This window comes from Phallusia mammillata, chromosome 4 (assembly GCF_965637545.1).
Source record: "Phallusia mammillata chromosome 4, kaPhaMamm4.hap1.1, whole genome shotgun sequence".
In the NCBI taxonomy this organism is placed as follows: Eukaryota; Metazoa; Chordata; class Ascidiacea; order Phlebobranchia; family Ascidiidae; genus Phallusia; species Phallusia mammillata.
In genome coordinates, this window is record NC_137255.1 from 21,258,279 (window position 1) to 21,269,827 (window position 11,549).

General features: G+C 36.9%; 1 protein-coding gene across 2 annotated transcripts; it reads right to left on the minus strand.

Moving 5' to 3' along the window:
* Positions 1–17: 17 nt before the first annotated feature.
* Positions 18–11,509, minus strand: LOC145223080 (peroxisomal multifunctional enzyme type 2-like). Of its 2 annotated transcripts, none has more exons than XM_080089392.1 (18): positions 11,375–11,509; positions 11,119–11,172; positions 10,736–10,843; positions 10,613–10,672; positions 10,441–10,462; positions 9,692–9,888; positions 9,069–9,191; positions 8,879–8,956; positions 8,448–8,605; positions 7,526–7,697; positions 7,160–7,296; positions 6,790–6,913; positions 6,400–6,506; positions 5,649–5,891; positions 3,842–4,015; positions 2,778–2,913; positions 1,901–2,025; positions 18–968 (listed from the first exon to the last, which is right to left on the minus strand). In XM_080089392.1, the coding sequence occupies exons 1-18, from the start codon at positions 11,427–11,429 to the stop codon at positions 879–881; spliced, it is 2,163 nt and encodes a 720-aa protein (XP_079945518.1). In that variant the 5' UTR covers positions 11,430–11,509; the 3' UTR covers positions 18–878. The 2 variants fall into 2 exon arrangements, with proteins under 2 accessions (XP_079945518.1, XP_079945517.1); XM_080089391.1 differs by having other exon boundaries at positions 2,778–2,916; positions 11,375–11,503.
* Between the last annotated feature and the right edge of the window lie 40 nt (positions 11,510–11,549).

Consider the following 11,549-nt stretch of genomic DNA (forward strand, 5'->3'; position numbering starts at 1 on the left):
ATATAATTTGCAACTTAAAAAAATGTTGGCCATGGTGTGAGCCAGTTTCCTTTGTGGTGTATGCCCACTTATGGCATCGCACAGAATAGATGAGGCATGGGTTTTTACCCTGTTACCCCAACAACATGTAGTGCCGTCGTATGGCTACACTAATCAATACGGCCGATCTCTTGTCACCAGCTGCACTGATGATACCGTATAGGTCTAAACAGTACACTGTCTGCAGCTTATAAAAACTTTTGTTTGCAAAAACTATAAGCACTCCGACGTTTCTCTAATTTCCAACGATACTGACAAATCATATATTTTAGACCAGGGCGCTACGCACAACCGTCTTATAATGCATCATGTATATTCAGCTTATGTTTGTGGGTATTAAGGCTAAAAAATCATGAATAACACTTGTTTCAGAGTAATCAGCCTATATCGTACTCCCTAAAAGAAAAATTGATCAAAACATTAACGTACAACAGCGGCGTTGGAAATGTTTCAATTTCAATTATTTCCGAAGCAATAAATAAAATAACGTTGAAGCCGTTACTTCAAACAAATGTAGTTTTCTATACATAATATACCATGAAAAGAGACACCTCTTATTTGACACTTTTTGTTGTTGATTATATTATTAACATAACAATCTTATTGGTAGAATAACAGCTGACACATTCGCGTATAGACAGCGAAAGTCTGGAGTACAATCCTTACATGTAGCACGAATAACCAACACTTTTAAATAAAGTTCAATTTTATCAGTAGTTCGCCAAAGACAATAATAAACAAGTGCATTTGTAAGGTAAAAATTTGCGTCAGGTATAACTATTATGTAGCAAAGACGCCAGTTTCTGGATATCTGATTGATTTATTATTTTCGGGTCTGTTCACAACTTTGATTGAGATTTGAAAAGCACTTCTAGCTTCTGTGCTAGAAATACGTTTCCCGTTGCTTCAATATTCCCCTTCAAAAACAGCTAGAATGCAAAAAAAACTTACATAAAAATTGTACTGATAAGCATTTAAAAAGAGTAATTACACAAACACTAACTTAATTAAAACCAACTAGTCATTTGGGGAAAATACAAAATATCTGTCGTGTGCAGTTGTACAAAACTTTTTTAATTTACTTCTTATAACGGTTCCTTTGCAACTTTTCGAGCAATCGCGGTCCAAGCCAAATATATTTGTGAAATTAAATGATTAACTAGATTCTATTTGAATAAGAACGACTGAAGATGCGCTTTTGGGGTGAAATATATATCGTTAAACAACTTTGTTGACTGATTTTGATTAGGAAGCACGGTTGCTTCGTCAATTATTCTTACATATCATTTTAAATATAATCAGTGATCGTCGACAAAAAAGATGCCTAACTACTTGCGGGAGATCCTGTACCAAACACTAAATGTCAGTTAACTAAACCCGGTTTTAATTATTTCTATTCCCACAACAAAGGTAATTTATTCCTATTCCCACAACAAAATGTAGGACGCATTTTGTTTACTGCAGTTTCGTAAGATTAACTTGCGTGCAAATGACTCAAGTTCAGTGCCGGATTAACCATTAGGCAAAGTAGGCACGTGCCTACAGGCCAGTCAAAAATCCAGGCCACTTTAAAATCAGGCAACACTGATAATTCTAATTTTTTAGTTGACAATCCCGATTTCCGGACCACTTATACATTGTGCCTACAGGCCTGCAGACCCTTAATCCAGCACTGCTCAAGCTCAATTTATTAAGTCAGAAATAAGATGAAAATAGTAATAAAATTGTTCTCGAATAATCGCATTTTGTGTTACTTGAAAATAAGAGAACAGCTGGTCTATTATATTTAAAAATACACTTTCTTCATAAACCAACTTTTATACCTGGGTTACGTATTTTGCATTGTTACGTCATCACTTGCCTTTTTGGGGTTAGTAGTCCCTTTGAATAGTTCGATCACATCTTCTTCTGCTATAGTAATAGTACAATCAGCGTTGGCAGCTTTTCCGCGGACTATTTTACCACGTCCACTCAACAGGTCCATTTCTGCAGCAAAAACAAAAAATATTTTTTCACCATATACTTACTATTTTTGACTTCCCTTTATGTCAAATAAAAATATCATGGGCGCCGGCAGAAGAATTTGCAAGTTTGTGAGGACAAATACTTTTACAAAGCCTACATACTTCATGGATGGATTACGATAAAGCTGAAACATTCTACGATGTAAAAAATTCCCCAGCACGTCCATTACGTGATACCATTTTGTTTGTTCGAAACACAGTAACGGCAGAATATAGCCATTTTAGGGTATACATTGAAATATCAAAGTGGAAGGGGAAGGTTCTCGGTTTTGCAGAAAAGCTGACTTTATTTTTGAGCTCAGACCATGAGTGCGCAAACTTCTCGCTGTGACGTTTGCATCATAGAATTCTAAATCTAGACTTGTATGTAAGCATCGCAGATACATTTTTCACCAACGGCCGCCCAGTGTCTTGTTTTTGTTGATAAAATATTGAAGAAAAATAGGTTCGTCTCATATATGTACTATCTAATTGCGCCAGGATTAATTTCTAACTTAATCCACATATTAAGCTGAATAGTCTAACGATCTGTCCTTATTGCTTATGACGTCACCATCGACCTTGTGACGCTTGAATTGGTGCCTTTTTTCGCAACTGTGGCTCACAATGGGTGTACAAAAAGTTGGACACATCTGCCTACTGGGCTGACAATACTCTTTTCAGGTTGTGCACCCCCGGCTTAGAAAGACCTCCTGGCTTGCAGTACACACTCACCCCATTCTCTTGCCACTTTTCCATCCGTTGTGATGTACCATTGGAAAATCGCGTTGACCTTTTTCACGATCTCTGGAGTCAAAGTTTTGGCAGTTTCCTCGAAAAACGCGTCGCTCGCCAAAGAAGTCGAAGGTCCCTGCTAGGCAGCAATACAGATATTTTTGTTCACAATGTTTTAGCACATATACATGAAGTTACCGCAATTCCTTTACTATCAGATTGTATGTGACTATTACTAATTACCGTTTATCGACAGATTTCCTTTGGGTTATTATGCTTTAACTGTGTAGAAAAGTGATTCTAAACCTTTTGTGGTGGAGCCACTAAAATTTGGCGTTAACTAATAGCGCAAAGTTTTGGCGACCCAAATCTTAAAATAAATTATTTCAATGTCACAGAGCCTTCCTTGAACCGCTATACTTGACAGCCAAACCAAAGCAAATAACGTACTATTTTTGGGTCGTGACTGAGGACTGAAGAAGCACTGTTGCAGAGCCAGAAGATACATAAAACTTGTAAACAGTCAGTTGACCCCTAAACTATAATATACGCCTTGTAGTGACGGTGCATCTGCAACGCGTTTAGCTTTCATCCACCAATTGTGCCCTCCATTTTTATGCGCTCCAAAACGTTTCACCGTTGCGCAGCTATTTACAGCTTGGTGATTGTTTTAGTGCAGTGGTTCACAACCTCTTTGTTGCTACAGTACAGAACTTTATTGAGATTTAGAACTGTGAATGTTGATTAAAATGCTGCGCAAAAAGTATAATAATGTATAATGCAAGAAACGAAAAACATAAAGAGACTTACGAAAAATTACGTTGGCGGTCCTCTGGCGTATAAAATTTATAAAAGGGGTCCGTGACTACAGAAAGGTTGGGAAGTGTAATTGTGTCGCTATGTTGTCTTTCACCAAGCGAAATAAACTCAACAACTCATATCAACCAGTTTCGAGACCAGAGAACAAGTTATTGCCTATAGTCACAATCAAAACCGTATTTTAAACAGAAACCTTTATTTTATAAATTAATAATCGGGATATCAGTCATAGCCGCTAAAGATACCTCCTTTGGTGCACTAGAAGTTGGTGCTGCATCAGTGTTAAGATCAACGTAAGCTCCGGTCAAGCACGCCTTACCGCTCTCTGCTACCACCGTCCGGAAAAACACACGACTTCCTTCTTTCCACATTTCAGTGCGAAGGGTTTGTCCTGGAATAACCGGAGATGCAAAACGAACCTAAAGCAAAAAAAATACCGCTAAAAATTGTTTGAAACATTCCAATGTAATATATGTGGGTACTGTGATGGGATTTTAGGCAGTCAAATTTCTTAACAAATATCCCACACATGTAAATAAAAGTTTTCTTCATTTAAAGTCGGGATTTGTTTGAGTTTTTTTACGAACCTATAATTCATTTGAACGCCTATGATGGTTTTACACAGTTAAATATGTTTTGCGTACATTTTCACCGACATTGGGCCTATGTGTTTACACTTTTGCTTTTAAATACTGATGATGCTATAAAGGCGAAATATATGTATCGCAAAATATAAAGGATGAATGACTTGATATTTTTCATAAACTTCAATTAATTAAGATGCTGTTACATCATTTTATGATATAACACGGTATATAAGTCAAAGGAACATTTGAAATAAGCAACAAGAACTTGGTCACACAAATAGCCATAAACACTCGGAACCCTCATCCCTTTTATATTCGGTTATGTAGTAAAGCGCATTTGTCCAGTCAGCATCTCTAGGTGAATGGTCTTTTGTTTTTAGATCAACGTCTTTCAAAACGCGATTTCGTAGTATTTGGTTTGTACGCAATGTTTTATGATTCGCAAGAACTGCTAACTAAAGTCGCATTATCGGTGCCAACTCAAGTGTAACTGAGAACTTCATCTCTCGAGTAAATGCCCTTCTCTCTCCTTTTTCAAATATTGCTCTCTGGTTTTCAGTATATATGGACTGTAAGAGTTGGAGTTAATACTCCACTGTGCATTTCTCGTTTACGTTGTAGTTCGCTGAATTTCGTGTCTCTTTGCTAAATTTCGGTATTTTGCTAAATATAATTCTAACCATATAAAATGCAGTGGCGTTGCACTTTACTTCAGGATAGGCAACTGAGAATAAATAAGACTCATCACAGTGGTAAAAGGAACTCACGAGCGACCTATTTTAATACGTAGCAATAATCACTTGACAATCCCGATTAGTTCACACTCTTATCGAATAAACAGATACCAAGTTGATCGCAATATTTCTGGTGCCCCAATAGATGCGTTAATAAAATAAGCAACGAGCTGGGATATTCTAGTTTCAAGTTTAAAGTGTTAAGAACGCCTATGAAGTCTTTTTTTTTCTTTTAAACCAGTGGTTCACAAACTTTTTTATTATTTTTTCAAAACGGCCCCTTTGCCATTATTTCGAGGGCTCGCGGTCCTTAATGTGTATTTCAGAAAAACGAAAGTTGATTGCAGGATTTTAGCTAGTTATGCAAAATTGCGCATAACAAAGATCCAAAGACAGCATGTGACATCACAGACAAGACAAAAACATTACGATTGTGCGCGAAAAATTACATTTTTGTTAATTGTAATGCAATAAAGGCTATTGTTTCGCAATGGATACAGTCGATTCTCAATCCTACTTTGATTTAAACATATTTAGAGGCACAAACTGACTCCAAATAAGATTATAAAATTATATCAACCTTTTCGCGATCCCCCAAAAATTGCCTCACGGACCACAAAAGGACCGCGGACCCCAGTTTGAGAACCGCTGTTTTAAACGAATAAACAAACTCTCCAAGCTTTTATCAAATGCTTCGCGTTACATAAAAATCGCACATTTTTAGCACATACCTTGACAGCTTTGATCATCTTAGGGTCGTTGTTTCCATACTGTTCCATTACATGTCGGGTGGAGAAGCCAAAGGAACAGAGCCCGTGCAAGATCGGCTCTTTGAAGCCACCCATAGCGGCAAAACCTGGGTCGATATGCAATGGATTGTGATCACCACTCAATCTATACAAGGCGGCTTGGTCGACGTTGGTCTTTTGCTCAATTACTGCGTCTGGTGCTCGCGTTGGTGGTGATACCACAGTCTGGTATATAAATATAAATTAGCTTTTTATTTGTGCAGATATGCTTTGACAGCTCAAAAGTTTTAGATTCCTCCCCCCAAAAAAACGATAGAAAAACGCATACTTAATTTTGAGCGTAAGCTTGCTCTCGACCCAACATTTTATTCCTACGCGTCTTGAGAAAATATGTTTTGCGTGCACGCACATAAAGAACTATAGCGTTGTATATATTATAGATATGCAAAATCTTTTAAAGAAGGTTTGGTTATAGCACTTTTTTTATTTTTTAGATTTAATATGTTTCACGCTTTACTTTGCACTAAGTAATAAAAATCCGTTTTAAACGCTCGTTCGTTGTAGATTTGTCTAAATGTGTTTGGAAAGTTAACAGTTCAACACAGAAGACTCCATTTTCCCGGTAATATACCGGATGCGTACAAAAGCGTAAGCTCTGGGCAAGCACAAGCATATGGGTACAGCCCTTTGTGGACAACAAAAAAACTGCATGAGCAAACCCACGTAATTTTACCTTCTGCTTATCGGATGTTCTCTGTCCCCGAAAGCCACCAGCTCCAATTATATACGTCACAAATTGATTTAAACAAACTTTATCACCTGATTCGTCAAACGTTTCAGCTGTAAAAACAAACCGTTTTCTTTTTTGAGCTTTAAATGGATTGTAAATGTTTAAAACTAGCGTTGAAATTTGTCAATGCGGTTCCGATTTTTTCAGTTTTTAATTTGTTACAACAGTATGTTAAATTTACCGAATAAACAAAAAAGTCTATGAAATATGCTTGGTAACAAAACTAAAAGTTTAGCAGTCTGTTATAGTTTTTTTAATGTGTGTGTGTCAAATTCTTTGGTGTTTACTTTAAAGTTTGTTGCAAGGAACCAAGTGCGTTGCACCCTAACTCACCATTGACAATCAGTACGCAACCAGAGCCCTTGTCTAACACGTCAACGACTTTAAATTGACTTGTCAGTTTTCCTTCAACAGCGATTGGCTTGAAAACCTCCAGGTAGTGCTCTCCATGAACAAGCTGGACAACAAGCATTAATTTGCAGACAGTACTGTTTCAACCTATGTAAGGTCTTATTAGAGCACCTGGTGACAGGAAAGGCTATTTTTTACGTTTTGACATAAAGGGCGCTTGATACGTAAAGTAATGATACGTTGTCACATGTCTTGTTGAAAAAAAATTGTGCGTACCAAAAACGGCTTATTTTAAAGCTTTTGGTTCGCAACTGGTTTTCATGGCTTTGTTGCTACTTTAAGTCAACTAAACCTTTGCGAAGTTGATGTTCAGTCCGTCGATCCCAGTAAGTTTTAAGTCAATTACGGCATAGGTCGGCAAAGCACAAAAATCTTTATGACCCTCGAACAAAAACTTCAAGTTGTCTTTTCGTTTAGTTGAAGCTCCGGCTGAAAAATGCAAAAAAGCATTTACTTCAAGCCCTTTGCAGCGAATCCCAATGTGGGAAGTTCGTAGGCTTTGGGGACAAAAACAGCAAAGTTAAATTAAAAACTAATAAACCAATATAAATTTATTTCTACGGTGTGGACATTTTTTGTCATCAATAGCCCTAAGATGGGCGTTTAATCACATATCGAGCTTATTTAGCAACCAAAACCATCACAAAAGATTCCTTACTTCCCAGTGCATAGAGTATAACCCCATTTCGATTGCATGTTGTACTAAATGGTGCAATTTTGTGTTTCTTGATGGCTTTGGGACGAATCGGGTGCCTTGACCCAAGGTCGTTGTCTCCCGCTCGTATTCGGGCAATAGCTTCGCCGATTTTTATTGACAATTCATCAATGCTCTGAAAGTAAAAGAAGATTTTTGTAGCACACTACAACATTTACTTGCCGTTTTTCTATTGAACGACTATGAAAATGACTAAAAGAAACAATACCATGGTCTATAACTTTACAATTTGCACAATGTAAATTTACTGTATCTTCAACTATTTTAAGGTTTTCAAAGATGTGCAGGTTAGACAATATCATTTCTTTATGTGTTGTATTTTAGGATTTTTCTCTTGAAAATTGTGGGGCTTTTTCCAGTAAAGACAGAAAACTTAAATAGAAATAAAGTGAGACTGTTTACACGGGACACAGTCTTTGTTCAACTTCGCCAAAATTAGTCATGCTTTATCGTTTTTCTACGCTATCTTAGATCCGGTGTAAACGGACCTTGATGTTTGATGATTCTTATAATTCATTTTAAAAGCAACAGTTTAGACCCGAATATCCTGTATGTATCCACATAACATTCAGATAATGTCGCAAAACTGACTAACACAAATCTTCTTCTTTTTTTCGCTAAAGTCAGATTTAACATTACTTATGTATACACATATAATTACACAATCTCGGGGTTGTAAGTCGAGCCGGGCTTTTTTGGTCGGGTTCGGTTCGGGCCAATTTCGGGCTTTAGTTTCAATAAATCAGTATTCCACACTCCATTTTGGGGTCTAATTCGGGATTTGTTTGTGTTTTTAATTAGGTTCGAGCCCGGTTTCGGGCGTGTACTTTAGGGTTCGGGCCTGCTTAGTATAATCTGCACTAACATTTAATGAATCGGCCTCCGAAAAATCAGTGACAGCAGACCAGTTTTCTTTCACATCTTCCGGCGTCATTTCGCGGCCGATTTCTCGCAGTACTGCTCCCTTTGTTCTTTGCCACCTCAGTTTTGAGATAAGGCCACCACCAAGATCAAACAGACCACCTAAAAGATAAAGAATTTATTTGATGAGGTAGCTCAACGGAGGACAGTTTTTTTGTCAAGAAAGTCAATAACCTAAAACAAGAATTTTGTGTTTGAACTGATTTTGGGTGCGTCATTTTTCTGTGGAACCATCACCTCCGATGGTTTATGTACAGAATAAACTAACTTTGCAAGTGTGGCGAAATCTTGCTTAATTTTTCTAAAGATCCCGACCTAACTGACAACTATGCCATAACATATTTTCATTAAAAATAGCAATAACAATATATTTACCATTCTCAGTGCAGGAATCATGGCACAAGTATACAACCAGAGGCATGATGTGGGCAGGTAGCAATTCCTTTTCTGAACCTATATGTATATTTTGTACAGTTTATCCTTGACGACGCATATTTAACACCCGCAATATTTTTGAATAGGATTGGTGCATGACATCTTTGTTAACTTAACTACATTGGCTTACCGGGGGGCATGACTTTTTCGCTTAATTTTGTCCATGCTGTTGGGGCAATGGTGTTGACATGGATTCCATATTTTACTCCCTCCAATGCAAGAGTGTTGGCGAACCCAACAAGTCCTAGTTTGGCTAAAAGCAAAAATAAATTTTTATTGTTTTTTAAAATACTGCTTAACCTGGGTTGCCATCGACATAGGTCCAGTTGGACCCCTAAATAAGAACAACCGAAATATTAAATTTTCCCACGAAACGAAACAAACGTTTTTAAACAAATCTTTGCATTTATACGAGCCATGACATATCGCATGCCATATTTTTTTGCCAGAAACAATCTGTTCCAGCAACTTCTTGTTTGTAGAAAATATTTCGTGCATCTTATGACAGTTTAGGTCTAGGTTTACTTTTACTTGTAGCAGCGATTTAGGACTCAAGTCAAAAACAAGGACATTTCTTAGAAGTAAGGACAATCAAATTTTCTATGAAATTGCCCAACAAAATTGGAACTAATGTTAGAAACAAGGACGGTAGAGTAACCCTGGCTATAACCTTTAATTCCTACTGCTCTTGAAAAGAAAAAATGAGTCAAGCGTTTGTTTGTTTCATACTGATTGTGCTGAATCAACAAAAACCTGCACTGTAGTTTGATTGTCCGAAGTTGCCATATATGCCTGCAGGTGATGACGTCATAATGATGCGACCATAGCCTTGTTTTTTCATGTGGTCCCAGGCAGCCTTTGTCACCGAAAAACTTCCTTTTAGGTGGACTTTTAGTATTAAATCCCATTCCTGTTCTTTCATGCGGCTGAATGTCTGGTCACGTAAGATGCTAAGAAGAAAATAGCTTGATTTTTAAAGGCCATAAAAAAATTTTGTTCACCAAACTTTAAAGATATGATTTTTATGACGTTAATGCTCATGTTTAATTAAAGCGACCTTAAAGGCTCGCATGTGTGATTTTGTAACATATTTTGTCACACATCGTAATGTTAAAAGCATGTAGCGTATATAATATTAAGTTCAGAAGATTCGCCCACATATTACACCTTGTACAAACAAACATAAAATACGCTATTAAATAATTTTCACCCAAAGCAATAATAAATATGTAAAGTTTAAATCTGTTACACACAGTTGTATTCTATACAGGAATAAACACAAACTAGGCTACGACACAGAGGTGTAAGTCGGGTCAAGCTTCCTTTTCGGGACGTGTTCGCGCATAAATTGGAATGAAACGGATTGGAAATCAATTACACAACTTAAAACATGTTTGAAAAAATTGGTTTCTGGCTTGTACTTTAGAGATCGAACCGGGTTCGGATCCTAATTTTTGACCTGCTTGCAACTCCGGTCTTAACTTGAAAATGGCTTAACTTACCCAGCATTGTTAATCACAACATCTGAAAAAACAAAGAGAAATGGTGTGGCCCAATTGTAGTTTTTTTTAGTGTATACGTGTACAAAAAAAAATTATACTTTAAAGTGTATACTTTAAATAACAAAACCATATTATCATTTAAATTTAAAGGCTATGTTGTGTATTGACTTACCAATCTTGCCGAAGTTGTCAAGCGCTGTTTTAACCAGTTTATCGCCAAACTCAACGGAATCTAAAAAAGGCATTCCGAATTTTGAAACTGTCAAAGAAATGCTTTACATTTACAACATCTTACCGTAGTTTGCTACAGCACTTCCACCATTTCTCCGAATTTCTTCTACGACTAGGTCAGCAACTTTGGTTGGGCTTCCAACGCCATTTTGTGTCGAACCAATATCGTTAACTTTCAAATCAACAAAACAGTATTAGAATGAACGCAGCGTTAGAACAAACATATCGAAGTCATTTCACCCATCGAAACTCGCGTATGGTCGTTGAAATCACAAATTAGAAAAATAAACTAGTCATCAACATTTTATCGTTAGAAAGTAAACATCGTGCTGTAAGTCAACGGGAAACAGTGTGCAGGGAGACTAAACCCCTCATAGAAGGAATTGTCCGTTGGAAGAAATATCGTTCATAAGGTATCAGTTTGTATTTTCGACAACAAATCCTTACCTACTACATGTGCTCCTCTTTTGCCAAATTCAATGGCATACTCTCTTCCCAAACCTGCAATACATTCATGAAAATAGTTTATAAACTTGAGGCAATAAAAAACCTAGATTAATGACTTGTTTATATTTTGAATATTTGTGCACTCCTGAACAGTCCAAGAAGAAGTTTAGACAATTTGTCCCTAGTATTTTATTTTTTTGTTACTTTGAAGTATTCTAAAATAATAAAAAATGCAACATAAACAACAACTGTTTACCAGCTCCTGCGCCAGTGACAAGAACTACTTTTCCATCAAATCGAAGATCTCCCATGTTACTGATGACTCTTAATTTTCATACACTTTTCATACACGTTATGCTTTATCATCTATGTAAGGAGTCCTGGAACGTCTATAAAAGTAACAATAGGCTACCGTCAAGCACTCCGCCTAG